Genomic DNA, 20,667 nt, shown 5'->3' with positions numbered 1-20,667 from the left:
GCTTAACGACTGAGCCACCCAGGCGCCCCAAGAATACCAAATTTTAAAATAGTGTTTTGATACAGTTCAGTCAATCTGGTATCTATTAGTTGAATTTGTTCACTTCTTGCATGGCTGTGAGGATTTTATGAAAATATCCTGGGGTGCCTGGGTGGCTCAGTTGGTTAAGCGACTGCCTTCAGCTCAGGTCATGATCCCAGGGTCCTGGGATCGAGTCCCACATCGGGCTCCCGGCTCAGCAGGAAGCCTGCTTCTCCCTCTCCCACTCCCCCTGCTTGTGTTCCTGCTCTCGCTATCTCTGTCTCTGTCAAATAAATAAATAAAATCTTTAAAAAAAAAAAAAAAAGAAAATATCCTGTACTGAGAAGCCTTGTACTGTGTAGAATGTGTTTTTATTGCTCATGCAATTTAGATATAGTGATATTATTACCAATATGAAATATTATGTAGGAAGAGATGAAATTTTCTAAAATATAATGTGGTGATTTTGAACATTCTCATTGTAAAATTTTTACAAGCACATTCCTATATATAAGTACACTCATATACAAAAATCCATTTTTCTTTCTTCAAATGGAGCTAAATTATGGAGATTAAAATATCAGTGTTATAGAAATTCATTAATAATAGATATCTTTTCATTACCCTCACCAGGAAGAAATTGATTTTTTTTCTAGGGAACATTCAGAAAACAGTTCAGTTGATACAAAATCATTCCCAAGGCCATAATATCACCTCCAAAATGTTAAACTTTTCTTCTTATCAATTTTCATAAAGGATACAAATATACCACCAAATGTACTTTGGATCCTTTATTAGAAAGAAAAAAAAAAGAAGACATATGCATCTTTGAATCATGTCTTTGGCTTCACATATAATTACTTAAATTGGAGTATGTGCTTAGAACACAACAAAAAGAGAAATGGATTTAGACAGAGAAAGTGATTCAGGCAGAATTGTTCTACAAGAGAAAAGCATCTCTAAAAATCAGTGCAATGTTTGAATTAATCTGGTTTCTTTCTTTATTATATGTCTATAGATGACAAAGTTCTTTAGAAAGTTGACAGGCTGGTGCCTAATTAACTCATCAGAAAACAGTTTTTCACTGGATGTGACATAAAATTAGGAGAAAGGTTGAAGGTACACCCTCTAGTAAGGTAAACAGCAAGCACAGATTCAAAGGTGAATAGCAAACATAGATCCAAATAAACTTCTTGTTATTTCTAAGTCCCCCTCAGATCACAATAAATACCTTAGGCATTTTAAAAGACTTCATTTGGTGAAATTTAGAAATATTTAAAAGGCTAAAATTGTGCAGTCAGCCTCCTACTCAAAAAAGAAAAGAAAATGTTTGTCACTAGTGACAAAAATACGAAAGTTGGAACAGTTAGAAACCTGAATTAGAACAGGAAGAAAGATTGAAGCATAAACAATTATATACTCTAAATGTATCTCAGTCTGAAGTATTCACTGAGCTTTTCAAAGATCAAGATAAATTTAATACCATTTTATTTTTATTCCAATACTTTGGATTTATATGAATCCTTTGGTTTACTATTACAATACCTTCATCTATTAGATCACAACTCTAAATTTTACTAGAGAACTCAGATATATTTTCATATGATTCACAGCACTGAAATATGTTTGAGACATTCTAATTTGTGTAACCACTTCTGAGGAAGTATTTGGCAATGTGATGATTTCACTCTTTTAGAAGCTCAGTCACACGTCTTTCCAAAAGTTTTTTTTTTTTTCTTAATGTAATAAGAAGCCTGAATTATAACTGATGTGGATAGAATTAGGCTCTAGAAAATATAATTAATTTCTGAAAGAAAATTAAACTCTTTGACTCCTATCACTTCATAATTCCATACTTTACTTTTTTCTGTTAATATTCTTCCTTTAAATATCCAATTATACAAAAAGAATACATGTCAAAAGGTCTTTAAATAAAAAATATCTTCTTAGTTATTATTACACATGTGTTCATAACGAAAACTGAGAATCTTCTGGCTCCTTCTGTGACCCTGCCAGAATTCGGGCTAAGAAACGAAACTCAGCCAAAGAAGGAAGACCTTTAACTTCTCAGTCTGAACCTGTCCACAGAGCCAGAGTAATTCCCTTCTGAAAGAAGGAAGAGACCCTGTGACCTAGATAATCTATGGTCTCTCAACAGTCTTACCACCTTGGACTACCTAAGATTGACTCTTTTTTGCAGCGTATCTCTCCATCTCTGGTATTGAATCCAGTTACTTCATTCAGTCCAGTGGTAGGCAACTGGAAGCCAGTAAGCCCTGACAGGAATCCAGACAGGTTTTGTTTGGCCTGTACATTTTTGGCACACAATGCTTTAAAAATGAGTAGCTGATGTTGAACAATGTAAACACATACAGATACGGAGCTCTTCCTGAAAAACTGGAACTTTTGGTAACCTACGACCTTTTTGCACATGGCAGCAATTAGTTTGTGTGACTCTGGTCAGAGACCAGACATGCATCTCCAGTTTTCTATAGCTCTTTCTATTCCTTATTGTCTTACTGACCTCAGCACAAAGGATAGGTTACTTACTCTTTAACTGCTCAGCTTCAATAAATATCCTTTGTATTATACTCAGCTGGTGGGAATTTGACTGAGAGACTTTTGATTCAGTGGTTTCATTCTGGGCTTCATCCTGGAGCCAAATTTACTTGACTGATACCTTGATTCTGTTTCCAGATTTGGATCCTTACCTCAATGCTCAACTTTTTTTTTGGTTTCACATTTCATTTCCTCTCTCCAACCAGTTTTATTAGAATGTGTCAATTCTGGTTAACTTTTTGTTAACTTTTAGATTTTAATTATTTCTCCCTCCCATTATTAATATATAGGTAAAATCAGGACCACTGTAGAACATAGGTGTTGATTTTTTAAAAAGAAAGAAAATTATAAGAAAGTAGGTACAACTTCATGGAAGTAACATTAAAGAAAAATTCCTGTGAATACATCATACTAAAATATTTGGCTGCAGAGGTTTTACTTCAATTACTCTTTGTTAAAGCAAAGGTTCAGAGAAATAAACTTATGACACTGTACGGTATTAATCTCCTGTGACAAAGTCTTCTCATTTGTCTTTTCCTCAAAGTACTATTTTCTATGAAATATGTAATTGTTTCAGAGTCCAGCATCAAAGTCCAAATGTATTTCTTTTTCTAATGGCATTTTTCAATAAAGCACAACAGTTACAGGTTTGAAATGCATATTGAGTGTTTCTGGCAATGAAATTCTTGCTTTCTCAAAAACTGATATGGTTATGGTTGAAAGAAAAGGCAGGTTATAGGTTCTTTTTGAATTTCACTAAACTATGAAAAATTTAATAGTGTGGTTGCATTGTTCCACAAACAGACTCACCCTGACAATGCAGTCCTTCATCATACCCATCTGAGCAGTCCAAGACACCGTTGCACAGTTGGGATAAATGAATACATTTGTTGGCACCAAGGCAAGCAATGTGATTCAAGGGGCACTTGAGTTCTATCTCTTCAGGACCTGAAAAAAATGTAAAAATGGGTTAGTTTGGCTTTTAATACTAAAAACATTAAGCCCAAGAAATTACTAGCCTTAATTTACAAGACAAAACTATAGAAAATAACTACCAGAGGGCAGCTCTGACTCTCAGGGATGTCCAAATCAGCCTATGTGATTAAAAACCTAATTTTTAAAGCTGCATAGGATATAAAATAGTATTTTTTTTCAAATAATACATTAAAGACACAAATATTCTTTTCAAACTTTAGGTGGCATAGACTTAAAATCTGAGGGTTGGTTTGAGTCATTGATCTACCTCTTATCTCTAGATTAAGTGGGCAAGTGGGCCAGATACTTAAACCCTGTACGTCTCAATTTTCTCAACTGTGAAATATGGTGAGTGGAAACTCCTTGGCACAGCTCTTGTTAGAATTTAATCAGGTAACATGAACAAAAAGATTTTAGTGGAATTTAAATGAAGTTGTATCAATCTAAAAATTATTTCATTTTTAATCCATTCTTTATTAAGAACAGCTAGTTATATACTTATTTATACATGGATTTTTTTGTTTTTTAAAAAATCTTTACTGAGCAATTATAATACAAGAAAATTTACTAAGGAGTGGGGAGGCCATGATGAACAGAGCATACTCATTGAGTTCTGCTGATAATAATAGTATATTATATGATCACCCTTTGTGTTTTAAAGATGTACTTTGGTTGGAATACCAAGTCTCTTCTTGAAGCTCACCAATTCCAAATTGTCATCCAACATCCAAATTGTACACTGCTATATCTAAAGTTCAGGTTGCCTATTCCCATACCCTATCTAGACTTTTTTGATAGGCACTCTCCAAATTCCCCATGTGGTGATTCTTAAACTTGCCCAGCTCTCCTAAATCCAGAGTGCAGTCACGACATGTGACTACAATCTCATGTTAATCTGACACTGATTATTACAGGAGCCCAGATTCTATAGTCAGGCACACTTAGAATTTAATCACAGCTATGTTAATACCCATGGGACATTAATTTATTAGATCAACTAAGCATTAATTTTCTCACGTGTAAATAAAACTATCAACTGAGTTTACCTTGTAGGCTTGTTGTGAATGTCAAAAGTTATTGATGGCAAAGCACTGAGCTTTGTGAGCTTTTTTGTGACATGTGGGCTTAGAATAGGAATTCAACATGTGTTAATCATGTAAATAAATGCAGCAGAGTGAAGATGTTAACAGGCTCTGGAGCCAGATTCTTGGTCCCATCACTTATAAACAGTAAGTTGAACAAATTATGTACCTTTTCTGTGCTTCACCAGGTTGTTGTAGGGATTATATCAAAAGCTTTTAACATCTTTCCCAGCAAACACTAGTGTATGCTGTTTGTTTGTTTTTAAGATTTTATTTATTTGAGAGAGAGAAAGAGCAAGCAAGAAAGAGCACAAGTAGGGTGAACGAGCAGACTCCCCGCTGAGCAGGGAGCCCGATGTGGGGCTCAATCCCAGGACTCCGGGATCATGACCTGAGCCAAGGCAGAAGAAGCTTAACCAACTGAGCCACCCAGGCACCCTTGCCTTTTCATAAATACTTAAATCACATAATTTCCTTTTATATCGCAAGCCTCCTCCCCCCAAAAAAGCCAGACTTGCCAAAAGTAAGATACATTTTGAAATATTTTCTCAAAATGAATGATAGGTATATGTGATTTTGTTTGATGCTAAAACAGCTTTCAACATTTTGTATTTGGGGAATGTAAATAAATTGTTATGATATAGCTTCACTAGATGAAGTATTGACTAATCGGTTTCCTGGTATTTTTTTTTCTTGTATATTTATACAATTACTGATATAGAAGGCTATTAGTTTTGTCTAATACCCATCACTCAAATGAACAACTCATTTTATTATAACATGTCTCTGTAACTTGAGTATCCAATGTTTTTTTTTAAAATATACATTTCCATCTGTTTTTCTATCTATATATAATTAAAATACAAATACACAAATTTAAATCCAAATTATAGGAATAAAATTAAGTGAAACTCTTTTCACCAGAGTTTCTAGTATTAAATCTTATATTTATAAGGTTAACATAAATTCACTTTAAAAATAAAGTTGAAAAATATAAATTAGTTTTGAAAAACCATAAATTTCTACGACCAACAGTCACAATGCAGTTCCTTTTAAAATTTTTTAAAATTGGCTGGTTCTTAGAAATTTGAGAATATATATCCTTGCATGAATGTCAAAGTAATGTTTAGGTCAGATATATTTAGATCTCTCTGTAAAAAATTCCAAAAATAGCCCACAGAAAGAACACTTCAAACCTGGGAGACTAGAAATTTTATAGAGGTCAAAGATGACTTAGTAGTTTTCTTAAAAGCAAGATTTTTTTTTTAAGTAATACATGTGTTGGTTCAAATCAAAGGATGTTTTCTTAAGATTGTCAGGTAACTGATTAACATGACAGAGGGAGTGAAATGCACATCAGGTGTTCGGAAACAAATTTTGAGAAAACAGAAAAAAATGTTTAATTTCTCAGAGGCAGTATACAAAACTATTAGAATTCTTCTTAGTGGTAACATGTAGGGATAAAAAAGAAATTTGTTTGGATGAAAGAGTTAAGTAGTTTCTTTATAGACTAGAGACTATAGTCTTCCTCATCTTTAATATACTCTTTTCTTGGCTTCCATGACTGCTGGGTAACTGGTAAGAGAGCTGGTACATGGCTTGATGGATTGTACCTTAACCAGTCCTTCCTAAATCATCATATCAAAGCACATTAAAACAATGATAATATTTGCAAATTACACAGAAGTAAATAGCATAAATTATTTGTAGAGGTTGCCCCAGCCCCTGGGAATTAAACTCAAAATTGAGGGAATCGGTATCTCAAAGCCCTTTGACCAATGCTGGGATACTTCAGTTGGAAAACTCTGCCAACTTCAGTACTTTGTTGTTGTCTTTCTGGAAGATGCAGCAGTTTAAGAAATAGCAATGTCTGCCTTAACTGGAATTATCTCAAAAACCAAGTAATATGGGTATTTAGTGTACTGTTGCTTTGAGGAGTAATCCATCCTTAATTCCCAATTATCATTTGTGCAGTAAAGGTGTGTATATCCCATGAGGCTGCTTTAGTCCATCTTGTAAATGAAGAAAAGACTCAACCAAATCACCACTTCTATCCACTAGTCTGTGTGACAGGGAGAAGAATGTGATCGTAGAGACGACATGAATTCCAAAGAACATGTCAATGTTGCATTAAATGATCCATCTCACAAAAACCCCACGCATTCAAAACATTTCACAACCAGAAATCATAATCTGGACATAGTAAGCAGCAGGGTTAGAAGCTACCTGACATATCTGGAATTACCCCTTTAGTTACTAAATCATTAGGATTTGGGCGATCTGAGAGAAGGACTGTGATGACAGGGAAGCACGTGAGGAACAAAATAGTACACACTTCAAAATTTTAACAAGCATGGTAGTTTTAGATGATCACTTGAGTTTTCAGTAACGCATAGTCAGAACATTTCCAGTCCCTCAAATCTAATTTTAGGTGACCTGAACAAGGTAGCAGAATTTAAAATATAGTAATTATAAGAAAGAGAAACTCTATCATTAGAAGGATTTAAAACATATAAACACAGGAAGATAGTATTTATATTGTAAAATTTTTTATAAGCCTTACCTAATTAGTTGAAATAGGCTTCATTTTTTAAAATGAACCTCATTTTACAAACAAGTTTTCTAGGATAATGCAAGGGCAATGTGACTCATCTGTATGTTTTTGAATGTTTACATCATTTATATATATAAACATCTTACTCTGCTCAGTAAAAAGAAAGTGGTTAAAAAGATATTAAGCCTCATCAAATGTCTTTTCTGACTAGAGATAATTGTGATAGCACATTTTGAGGAGGGATAGAGATTTTTCTTCTATAATGGCAGATACAGTCAAATATCTGCACTTGTCACTATATCATCATATCTCAGCAAGACCAGCATCAATTCTCCCCCCAAAAGCTAACCTCTCCACCTTGCACTCTATCACACCCCACTTTCTGGGTTTTGTCCTATCAAGACTTGCTGCTTGGTTGTATTTCCCATTTCTGTCTTTCCAATGGTTCTAAATCCTCTGCCTATAATCTCATTCCATTTTCTCAGCCTGCACTCAAGAATAAAGTCACTTTTGCTGATTGAACTTTCCTGCAAATGGCATCCTTTCTTTCCTACTTTTTTTTTTTTTAACTATTGAATTTCTTCAAACATAGACTGCACCTGATGTATTCCATCTCCCTTCTCCCTCCAGCCTCGGCTCCCAACACTGCTGAGCAGCTTTTCCCCAAGGTCTCCGTGACCCCACTAACAGGGAAGCCAGAGGCAAACAGGGTCCTTCAAAAGCTGATCAGAATTCCTCTCATAGACGCACTTTCTGCCATTATTTCTCATGCCTTTTATACTCCAGTTCCACTATTATTATTGTTGTTATGATGCTTTTCCATGAGCACACTTGGATGCATTTCACACATGCTCTTTGATAAACTTCCCTCTGTGTCTGCCTGAAAAATACAAACACTGCCTGACTCAATATACAATTGTTGAATGAATGTTCAGTGCATTTTAACTCCTGGCTAATTTCCACTTTCTTCTACATGCAAGAAGTTACCTTTTCCCACCGTCAATATATTCTCAGAATAGGTTTTATAAATATCACTTTCACCCAACAACCACTTTCAAAATCATAACCATTCTTAGTTGCTGCCCACAACAAAACCAAACTCTGGCCTGATTTCATCATCTAACTGAAACTTAACGTTATTTACAAGTTATTTTCATTACCTGTAGTAAACTTCATTCAGAGTCATCTTTCACTTCCCCGAAATACTCCAAAATATTCCCACTTCTGGAATTTTCTGTATGCATTATCATCATCTGGAAAGTAAACCTTCTCTTTTTCACCCAACAAAATCCTTCAAGTCCAAACTCTGGCTTCTCCATCAAGTTTACTTTGTGAAAAATAATACCACATAATGGAGAAGTTATTAAGTTTAGAGAACAAACCCTTGAATTAGAGTTTTTATCTGCCATTTTTTAGTTATTTCAACTTGATTTAAGAGCTGAATTTCAGTGAGATTCTTCTTTCACATTTGAAAAATGCGGATAATAATAGTGTCTACCTCACATGATCATTATAACAAGCAATGAAATCATGGTTTGGGAAACACTCTACAAATCGAGAGGTTTTGTTATTTTTTTTTTGTGGGTGTCATGGATCCCACATTTTCTATGAACTCATACAGACATTGTTTATACCACATTTTTTTACAATATAACTTTTTTATAATATAGTTTCTGTGTATAGTTTATGAACTGTATTGATATATGCAATTTCACATAGATTTCATGAGGCATGAAGCCTTTCATTTATTTATTTATTTATTATTTTATTCCCACCTCACAATATAAAATGAAATGTAGGAACAAAAACATATTGATTACTAGTTGATAAAAAAAATCAAGTAAAAACTGGTTAAAGTCATCACCAAAAAACATAAGATGCCTTTGAAATTCAAAGATTAAAAATTATGTACTTCGGATTTATTAATTATACCTGTCTATTTACTTAGAAGACTGAGATTGGATTATCTTGGGAAGAATTGTTTGGAACTCAACTTCTAGTAATGCCTAATACTGATTTAAAAATATATACATGCACACACACACACACATATATATGCACACACATACATAAGGAGGAATATAGATATATATGGTAGGATATCTTACCAATAGAAATATGGTAGGGTATCTTACAATATTTAGCTTTTGAATATTGAATCTTGTGAAGAGTTCCTATTTATTAAATTGAAGAGCTCATGATTTCTAAGAATTGTGAAAATTGCCTTAAAAATTAAGTTTCCTAGAATTATTTAAAAACAAATTTTTAGTGTCATTTTAAGTAATATATTAAGATTTCTGGAATGCTCTTAACCTGATTGCAAATGCTTAATCTTTTCTATTCCCATGTTTTCTTCATTTTCTTTAAGAATGCTTTTCTACACAATCAGATCTGGTTTCTTGGAAATATTACAAATTATCATATTTGAAGGGGAATTCCTATCCAATTAAGTGTATGGAAATATTGCATTATAACATCCTTTGTAATTCTCACAGCTGAGAAATCAAAATAGTTACAGCCACTTACGAAAATTGTAAAATATGTGGACTACATTATTTTCTCCATATTGTTTGGGAAAATTAGTATATCATGTAAACACATTTAATATCATATACATATTTAATATTAAACATTAACAATGGATCACATAATACCTTTACAAAAGTAATACAACTTTCCCAGAATTGTGTATTTCATAAGATTCTGTTATTTTCAAGCATAATTTATTTTTGCATGTGAGCTACTTCAACTGACAAGGTGATAATTTAAATGGAAGAAATAAAAGAAATTTATAGTATTTCAAGGAAAATTAAAATTGGATTTATGAGTTTTAACTTTTAAATAAAACAATATTAATTGATATCATTTGTTAGAGTAATCTATAGGACTACACTTGAGGATACAGGAATATGAATAAAAACCCCTAGAGATACATGTGCACTCAATCTAATAGTAACTCCCTCAAATTAAATAATTTCGGCGTAATATAGGTTCCAGTAATGGCTTGTGTGTTTACATATTTCAAATGGATGCTGTGGAAAATCAAGAACTGGAAAAGACGTAAAGGTGATTGATTTCATCCAGCTGCACCACCCTTAAGCCAGCTCTGACATCTGTTCTATTTTTAAAAGCCCTGGGGAAGGAGATTTTGCAGCTTTGATAAGTTGTTCCAAGGTTTAAAAAGTCTTTTTCTTTAGTCCTTACTCTTCACAAGTCTCAGTGTAGGAAAATCCCTTGCATTTAACATGAAGAGCTTCATTTATGTATTTAATGTGTGAAAAGCTTGCCTGGTCACCTAAGGAAAACTATGCCATATTAAAGCAATTCTGCTATAACCAAAGTCACCATTGTGTCTGCTATTATGAGTATGAATACATGGATGGTTGGTTAAGATTCATCCTGAAAACTTTCTGGATCACATCTAGAAATACTGTTGTTAAAACAGATCTCTCTCTTTCTGTGTGTGTGTGTGTGTGTGCGTCTTGCTAATTTTAGAATATAGCTATCAAGTGGTTTTTATCAGTTTAATTCAGTGTCTGCATCTGAGTCCAACAAAAGTAGGGTAAGTCATAATATTCCCCTGCTGAATCTGTAAGCACTCAGAATACAGCCAAAATTGGCAAACAGAAAATATTATATGGACATGGCTACAGTATTGTTGCCATTGATTATAACTTTGGAAACAAAAATTTTATCTGACCAATGGGCTGTCTTGTTTTCTGACCTTCTATTTACTGGCAAATAGATAAGAAAATAAATGAAATAATTGTTTTATGAGGGATTGTCAGTGCAGCATTGCTCTTCATTAAAGTGCTAAAGAGGGAACTCAGCTTAGATGGCTTTAAAAAAAAAAAAATCAGTGCTATTTAGGTGTTTTGAGTGTTTCTTTATTTCGCTTCATGCATGTATTCTTCACATGTTCCTTGATTACTGAATCACCTCTCCCACCCCCACCACCTTCTCTACAAATTCCTTTTTCCTTCCCTCCACCTCAGTTAAAATACATTTGTATGTTTGTTTTTTTAAATTTCTTAAGAGTCCGGTTCTTTGCTAGCTAACTTGATAAACTAGGTGCTCTTACAGGTAATGTATTTGCATTTAAACAAGATTCTTACAGAAACAATAGATTAACTCCAAAGATTAGAATTTTAGGCTCTCTGTAAAAAAATGACAAAGGTATTTTGTTTGAGGAAAAGGGGCACTTCATTGATTGATACTCATATCACACTTCTTGCTGACAATTTTGTTTACTTATAAAATTGGCTCTCGGGCGCCTGGGTGGCTCAGTTGGTTAAGCGACTGCCTTCGGCTCAGGTCATAATCCTGGAGTCCCTGGATCGAGTCCCGCATCGGGCTCCCTGCTCGGCAGGGAGTCTGCTTCTCCCTCTGACCCTCCCCCCTCTCATGTGCTCTCTCTCATTCTCTCTCTCTCAAATAAATAAATAAAATTTAAAAAATAAATAAATAAATAAAATTGGCTCTCATCTCTCTTTGTAAATGAATGAGTACATATGTAATCAATGAACCAGAAAGAAGACGCTTTCTTTCTTCAGTTTACAGAAATCCTACTGATTCCTCAAGAAGTAAAATGCATATTCTAGTCATACCTTAAAACTCCTGGGAGGAAAAGATTTACCCAATTTGCAGATAAAATAACTGAGAAAGCAGAAGATAAAATATTCCATTTGGGAATATTTCTCTTCTGAAATACAGAACAGAAGATAAGTGTTTCATCTCTAAAGCTAATGCTTTTTCCTCTTGTTCTCTGGAGCTACTTTACCTATGGTAGCCCAGTGATGGCTAACTTATTACCGTTCTGAAATTCAGGCAGTGTGGAAAGCCTACTCAATTTGAAGCAGAGATGACTCCATAGTGAGAAGCATGTTAAAAGATTAATGCCTGACAGGAAAAAACAAGCCAAAATCAGATAGTTCCACACATCTCCCAGAGAAAAGGGGTCTTATCGCAATAAAGGGACAATGAGTGGGAGCAGCCAACTGGATCATTCACATGTCAGGAAAGCTGAGAGTCATTCCCTCTTTGATTCCACAAATGTGTTAGAGATTGCTTCTGAGCCAAATTCTGCACACAGATGCATTACTGTTGCCACTCTAAAGTTTGTTTTTTGAGAATTATATATATATATATATATAATTTCTTTTATATATATATAAAGAAAATTATTGTTCCAGTCTCTTCCTATAGAGGCTAAAATAATAAAAGGTTCGATGCATGTCCCCAAGTACAGCTTAAAAATCAAAGGCAGGTTGATATCAGGTAATTAATGGAAGAAATGATTTGGGTGGTGTTTTGCACAAATGATAGTCAAAAGTCAAAGGAATTCTACAAATATAAATTGTTACCAAAACTCTTAAAAGACATTATTTACTCCCCCCCCAAAAAACCCCACTAAATAACAATGCCAACATTTGATGACTAAATACATAAGAAAACTAGTAAACACAATGTCTGTACTTCCTTGTTCTCAGATTAAGAATAAATAAGAAGAAGAAAAAAAGAATAAATAAGAAGAGCTACTTTGAGGATCCACCAGATGACAAGCATCATTTCTCATCCAATTATTTCTTCACCACAATGAAGATGAGATGAAAACAACTCTACAAAAACTGAAGAACAAAGGTTTTTCTTGGTTATTTTTTGTTGTTTTTTGTAGTGCTCATTCAAGACAACATTAAATTATACATACTGACTTAAAAAGAAAACTATCTTTCTGATTTAGAGAGAAGTATGCTCCATTACCCTTAGTCAAACAACCCAGATCCCCTATGATCTATATAAACAATGAGTAAAAAGATATTTTCTGATCCCACTGGTACATTTATCCAAATGCATGTTATTTAATAAGAGTTATTCATTCATTATTCCATTTAAATAAAAATCTTGATATTTGCTTGGACTGAGTGGATAAGAGAAAAACGGAAAAGAGAAAAGAAAAAATGAGTATATGCCTTGAATCACTCCATCATATTTCAAAAAAAGGGATTATTTGTTGTGTGTTAAAACAAATAAACACTTGTTTGGGAGACCTGATTAGCATACACATGATTTTACAGTGAGAGGAACCAGTTAGAGCATGTGTAGTTAAAACATCTTTCACTGGAAGAACCATGTTGCAAGACACAATAAGTTTTATATAAGCCAGTTTATACTTGAGAGGATGATAGAACGTTAAAGAACCCAATTTAAAAAGCCATAGAATGATGCAGATATTCTTAAATATAACAGTATTAAATCCTTAGTAGAATATATATATTTTATGTTTCAGACCAAAAGTGAAATGTTATTGATGGAAGATATTCTTTAAAATTTAATTTTTATGCCATTCAAAATGTTAACTCTGAAAATAATTTTATGATGCACTTTTAATGAAAACAAAGTGTTCTTATATTGCACTCTGTAAAAGTTGCAGTTTTATGTAAAGTATGCAGTTTTATATATAACTAAATATAGTTACCCTATATTAGTAGGATAATTGCTGTTTATTGAGTACTTCCCATGTTCCAGGATCTGTGGTAAGCACACAATGTTCATTATCTTATTAAATCTTTGCAAGAACATTATGAATAGGTATTATAATTGCTATTACATAGATGAAGAAATTGAAGATTGCAGAGGGTAAATACGTTCTTCAAGGTCATAGAGTTGTGATGCTATTTTTTGAATTCAGGTCTCTTGTATCTTCAAACACTGGTTTCTTTTCTATTGTGTTATACTGTGCTACAGTCTCAATTCCCTGTAACAAAGAAACAAATATGGCAATGAAGCCATATATGTATTCCTGTCTGTTTCTGTATCTCTTTGTGAAGTAGATTACATAAGGATCTTGAGGAAAAGGTAAGAAAATTATGTGAGAAGTCAAGGCTGTGAAGCCATGCTATGTCAATACTTAAACAGCTCTTATAATCAGGGGTGATCCCTCAATATTTAACAACAGATGAAATACACTGTACAGGCTATAGCTTCTACAAATAGCCGTAAGAAGGAAACTTGAGGGAATCTTGGCTATCTGTGCATGACCCAGGATTTCTTGCAGTTGGACCTTCACCAGTTCCAGGTATCCAGGACTGTTTGACCAGGGGGAGAGAGACAGGAAGACAGAGTGGCAGCTAGGAGGCATGACAGTCTACTGAGGTATGCTAGCATGGTCTCTTTGTCCACTTTGGACTGAAGGAACTTGAGATTATTTGAGAGGTTTCAGGAGGGCACTGGGTAGCAGTTGTTCAGAACTGAAATAGAAGCGTTCATCAACCAGACAGTTGTGCCAACAGCTAAATATCAGTCATGCTTAGAAGAATTTTTGTTGTCTATTTCCTGCAAATTCTAACTATGATGACAGTCCCCACATGCTTTGCCTTGACGGCAAAATATTTATTCACTACAACTTTAGGTTGTCCGCAGTAAATACAAACAGGTTTTCAATGTTATGTAGTGCTAAGGTAAAGTCTCTCCTAGTGATCTGCCAACTTACCCATAGCACAAAAACCTTCCCTTTAACCATTTAATGGGTCTTTCACCACATGCTTATTTCTACTTTGATGGGGAATTCTGTAGATCAAGCAGACTGGCCACATGTCAGTTGCTACCTCTTTCTGGTAAAGTCCTGCTACTTCTGCCACTTGGCACAACTTCAGTGCCTGGTTAGCTTGGCAGATGGAGCCCAGCATGAAGGATGCCAACATCACAGGGTCAAATGCCATATGGTACAATTATCTGTTTTTCTGTTTCCAGCCACAGATTTTACCTCCTAATATCTGCCACCCATATATCCTCTTCATGCTAGAAGTGACACAGATCAAGTCAGTATCTTTGAAGCACTACAAATCCTTAAAAGGAAGGATTGATACCTCTTAGGATTCAACTGCATATTTAAAAAGACAGAGCCTTAGCCAGGCTTGAGTTTGAGTTCACTCAGCCAGATTCTACCTGGGGAGCTCCGTAAGGAATCACTATAGGGCCTTTGAGTGTGCTCACATAACTGCTTCAGTTCATTAAACAGCACTTTGGCTTTCCTGTTTTAAACAGAGTTGAATGGCTCCAATTTATGTGAACAATTAAACAACTGCTAAATAAACAGTATTTGGTGAATAGTGAATCAGCAAAAGAAGTTTCTCGTGCCTCCTGGGAATCATCTGCTGGCAATCGCCACTTTTCTCAAAATTTTATAAAGCAATTATTCCTTTCATAGAATAGTGGATATGGAAGTTTATGATGAGTAAAGGAAGAATACAGAAAACAATGAGATTGAAGTTGAAACACACACACTAACACAAAGACTGTAATATAACTAACAGTGTTAATGCAACTAACACACTAAATGGTGAAAAATCAATGAATTAGTGGTATCTGTTATTAGATACTTTACATTTATGGACAATTCTAATGACTTCTAAAATTGCAATACCCTCCTGAAAATGTCTTTGGCTCAAGAAGAAAACAAAACAAAACAACAACAAAAGGAATTTTCTGGTTATCCATGTTGAGAATTATGAAAAAGAAAAATAAATGGCATTCATATATCAACCAAATACCCAGGGTAGGCATTTTTGCTCCAACACTCTGTTCTGTTTAAGGGACTTGAAATGTGATCAACTTTACACTGCATTCTGCTCTATGGTAAATACCGTTGTAGCAATATTTTGGTAAGTTTCACCACCTGTGCCAAATCTTTTTTGCCAGATTTATTTGCAAAGAAAACCATTGATTTATTTTTGTTTCATCTGCTCTCTCTGACCCTTCCATACCCATGGTAGTGAATAGAAAAATGGTCAACAAGACCTGAAAGAGGAAAGAAGAGGAAAAGCAAAGGTCAACAGAAGTGTAAAGAATAGAAAAACCAGGCACTGGGTACAAGAGGCGATCCAGTGTTTATCAGGTCCCAAATTTATAACATGGCTTTTGAAATCGGTCTTTTCTGTAGAAGTTTGAACAGGTATATGCAAATGAAATATTTCGAAAAGCACAACAATTTTTCCCCATTTTTAAGTTTAATACATATTTTGTAAATGAATTCTAAATAAGCCATTTATTATTTCAGTACCTTTACTACATGGAAACTGATCGAAACCTCACTGAAGATGGATCTTTGCAGTCTTGCACACACATACCCAAATTTGGTAAAATAGAAAATACTACTCTGCTATAAGCAACTATTTCTTATATCTGTCAGTATGGAGAAATATACAAATCCTTTACTACAGCTTTTATTTTCTTTTTGGCTCCACCCGTGTTCTCATTATGGTATTATCTGAAGAAGTTGATTAATGACCACAATTAAGGTAAAATAGCACAGTATTTAGGATAGAAAGAGTAATCCATGGAATTTCTTTAAAGATGCCTCCTTTATATGTAAAGTTATTGTATTAGAGTATTTTATTTAAAAATAAGAGATATCTCAAAGCTTCCTTAAATAAAAAAGCAGAAAATTACCTTACAACATTTTGGTATTTTATGCTGGTGTGTATGAAGGATTCCATCTTCTTTGATGTCATTCAACATATTTCACCATTTTACTACTCTGATCAGATTTTCATGAATTATGTCTCTCATGAACATTTTTCCACATTTCATACTGCACATTTTGTCAATGCCTCATTCAGAGTCATATTATACATCCTAAGATAATGCTTTCCAAACTTTAATGTACATATGAATCACCTAGGGATCTTCTTAAACTGCAAATTTTGATTCAGTAGATCTTGGCTAGGGATGTTATTGTGCATTTCTCCAAGCTCCCAGGTGGTCTCTGTACTCTACTGCACAGACCACACCTTGAGTAGCAATGTGCTAACACCTCCAAAAAATGGGTTGAAAACCTAGTGTCCATTTTCTGGAAACATGTTCAATGAAATGGACTCTAAACTAATTGAACCACAAATTAAACAAAATGTCACTTAAGACAGGGCAGAAGCACATAATTTTAAGTTCTTTATTAGTATTGATATATTGACACATTCTAAAAATGCTGATCTGCAGTAAATTCTTACGAATGATTTTGTCTTTGGGAGAGTGTATGTATTTATATCCTAAAAAAAAAAAAATCTTAGAAGCTTTTAGACATTACCATTACATGGTCAAAAAAAAAAAAAGAAGAAAAAAAAGAGAAAGAAAGAAAGAAAGAAAGAAAGAAAGAAAGAAAGAAAGAAAGAAAGAGGAAGGAAGGAAGGGAGGGAGGAAGGAGAGAGAAAGAAAAAAAAGCCATGAGTTACAGAAATGGATACCAGATACAAAATGTGAGAAATTATGCAAAAAGTCCATGTTTTCTATTATTTGTTTTTAGAAACTGAGAATTGACGGTGTGAAAGTACAAAAGAAGAACTGATCATATGATGTCAGGTTTGACAGACTGGTTAAAATCGTATTGGTCACTTCTCAATTTACTACATAAAATAAGCTAAGGATGAAGAGCTTTTTATTTATTTATTTATTTATTTATTTATTTATTTATTTATTTATTTATTAGAGAGCGAGCGAGAGAGAAACAGCATGAGAGAGGAGAGGGTCAGAGGGAGAAGCAGGCTCCCGGCTGAGTCGGGAGCCTGATGTGGGACTCCATCCCAGGACTCTGGGATCATGACCTGAGCCGAAGGCAGTCGCTTAACCAACTGAGCCACCCAGGCGCCTAGGATGAAGAGCTTTAACAGCTACGAGGCAGAGCTTGAGACCTGAGAAATACTAAGGCAGAAGACCAACTTCCATTTTACTCACGACTCCTATGTATGGATACAAATCAATGTACACACACCCATAATTTCCCCCTGTTTATTTTCCTTCTAGAAGCATCCTATCTCCATTTTCTCCTTTAATTTCTCAAAATGTACTTCTGGGAAAATTAAGTGGCTCGTTTACATCTCTGGGAAATGGACACCCAGGACATTTCAAATACTTTATTTAGATCAACCACCTTCTCTGCTCAGCTACCTGTAATTGCTCACACGTCTACCACTGCATTTAAAGCACTGCTTTCTTCAATTTTTAATTAAGTTGTTAGAACTAGTCTGAATGTACTTGGTGTCCTAGTTTAAAGCTATAAAATGACCTGGAATAACTAATTAACGAGATGCAGGGGTTTTCTTTAACTTGTGTTATTTGTGTGAAGTGAGGGCAGCGGGCAGGGTCCAGGAGAAAGTTGATGACAGAAGAACACATCCTATAGGATGATTCCTATTCTGGTCAAGCTTGTCTTTACTTACCCCCTAATACTGACCTGTTATAAAAATGCTTAAAGAATTGAATAAGTAAGTACCCACTAGGTCTGAGCTCTACACAAATCTGCTGAACAAAGTGCAAGCTGTAAAACACCAAAGAAAGAAAAAGTTGGTAACTGTTGATTTTTTTTTAATTGGCAACGTCTAATTACAAGTATTCTACCTTTAAGGTATTTGACTGAAATTTAACTTTTATGAAAATAACCAAATACAAAATTAATATTTGGGAGGTAACTTCATTCTGAATCTTTTGAGGAATGTTTCTAAAGGTGAATATAACCTAACACGGGCTACTACTACTACTACTACTAACAGAGTAGTACAACAAAATGTAGAATTACCCAAAGATTATGCTACTATGGAAATATTGTGGCTTTTCAAAAGTACATCTCTAAATGCTTGAGATTTTTGGTTTCAAAACATTAAAAAAAAAAAAAGGAAAAAGTTAAATATCTTAGAACCGAACATAGCTGTATTACATCAGTATTTGATGCTATGGTACCATGAAGTGCCAAAAACGAAGTGCATAATTTATGACCCTAATAAAGCAGAGCCATTAAATGGCTTAACTTGCAGAAGAGGAATAGTGAAATAACATGCAATTTTTTTTTTTTCCAATAGGGAGGTTTGTTAGTCTGAAATTAACGTCTTCATCTGTAACACTTTAACAACTTGTTTTGTGTACAAAGTTCTACTGAGGAATAAAAGTCCCAGACTTTAAAATCCAAAATCCGTTACTTTGTTGGGTAAGATTCTGAGTAATATAGTTCCGTAGGCTACAATTCTGTACCTTTTTTCTTTAAGACATTTCTTGATGTGAGTTTCAGGTCACTGTCATTTTGGAAATATAAATCCTCTTGCAAGTTTCCTACCTGGTAAAATAGCTTTTCACAATGGTATGTTTTTATATTCTTCACTATCTATTACAGCATCAATGAAACTGTTGGGAAAATATTTTTTTTTTTTTAGATTCAGTCCCTCAAAATGAGGCCAAATCACGTCTCTAACCTTCAAATCCTATCATGCAAAAGGGCTGCCTCCTAGCTGGCATTTAGAGTGACTGCATGATAGCCCTTATCTTTTCAGTCATTCCAGGGAGAGCATGGTGGAAACAACCTCAACAAGCCACTCCTAAGTTGAGCTCCCACAGATATGTGGGTAAATGACCTCTACAACATTCTCTGCATGATGTCTGCCTTTGAGTAGGAACTCTATGTATGTGCTTTTGTTGTAAATATCCCTAAAATTCAGTTATATCTTCTGTAAAGTTGGCCTTGGCTTAGATAGGCAAATATCACCATCCATCTATTCTATCTAGGCTCTATTTCCTCAGGCCCTGAACAAAGGAATCATAAATTCCATTTTCAACAATGTCTCCTTCCATGGCTTCATGTCTCTCCACTAGTCTGAGAAACTAGAGAAGAAGCTATATTAATTCAGAAAAAAAATGCTTTCCCTTGAAAATGATATAGCTAACATTTATTAAATGCTTCGCATATATCAGGCAGTGTTCTAAAGCCCTTGGGAATTCACTGACTCGGCCTTCTGATCAATCTTATTTGGCACTATTATTATTCCCATTTTATAAGTCAGAAAGCAAAGAGCCAGAAGTTAAATATCTTGTCCAAAGTCACAACTATCATTTTGTGAAATCAGGATTAAAACTCAAGCTTTGAATAATAAAAAACAAAACAAAACAAAAAAAAAAACTCAAGCTTTGAGTGTGGGGACCACACTATTACCCACAATGATATATTGCCTATAAAACTATGTTGGCAAAGTAGAATCTCTTCCCTCCTTTAATACCTATTCTAATCCTATGTTTACAAACTGCAAGTCTGTGCCTTTTGACCACTTTCACCCATTTCCCCTACGCTCTACCCCACCTCTGGCAACCACCAATCTGTTCTCTGTTTCTAGGAGGTTTTTTTTGTTTTTTAGATTCCATAAGTAAGTCAGATCATACAATATTTGTCCTTTTTTGTCTGACTTATTTCACTTAGCATAATGCCCTCCAGGTCCATCCATGCTGTTGCAAATGTAAGGTTCTTAGTATGGAGAAAGGTTTGGGTTGGACTCTGGGCAACATGTCATGATAATCATAATTTACATGAAGACTCTGGACTCTGGGAAACAAACTGAGGGTTGCAGAGGTGAGGGGGTGGGGGGGAATGGGGTAACTGGATGATAGACATTAAGGAGGGCATGTGATCTGATGAGCACTCGGTGTTATACACAACTAATGAATCAT

At 34.5% G+C, this 20,667-nt stretch overlaps 1 protein-coding gene across 1 annotated transcript in view; it reads right to left on the bottom strand.

Annotated features, from left to right (window-relative positions):
* LRP1B (LDL receptor related protein 1B) overlaps positions 1-20,667 on the bottom strand; it is a 1,719,891-nt gene that overhangs the window by 1,077,397 nt on the left and 621,827 nt on the right. The window contains exon 3 of the mRNA XM_081815486.1: positions 3,391-3,528. Coding sequence (XP_081671612.1) covers positions 3,391-3,528 — 138 coding nt within the window. The remainder of the gene's footprint in view (positions 1-3,390; positions 3,529-20,667) is intronic.

Source organism: Leptonychotes weddellii, chromosome 3 (assembly GCF_054177405.1).
Source record: "Leptonychotes weddellii isolate Sample4059 chromosome 3, ASM5417740v2, whole genome shotgun sequence".
Taxonomy (NCBI): Eukaryota; Metazoa; Chordata; class Mammalia; order Carnivora; family Phocidae; genus Leptonychotes; species Leptonychotes weddellii.
Note: the sequence above shows the minus strand (reverse complement) of the source record. Positions and strands in the feature narration are given on the sequence as shown.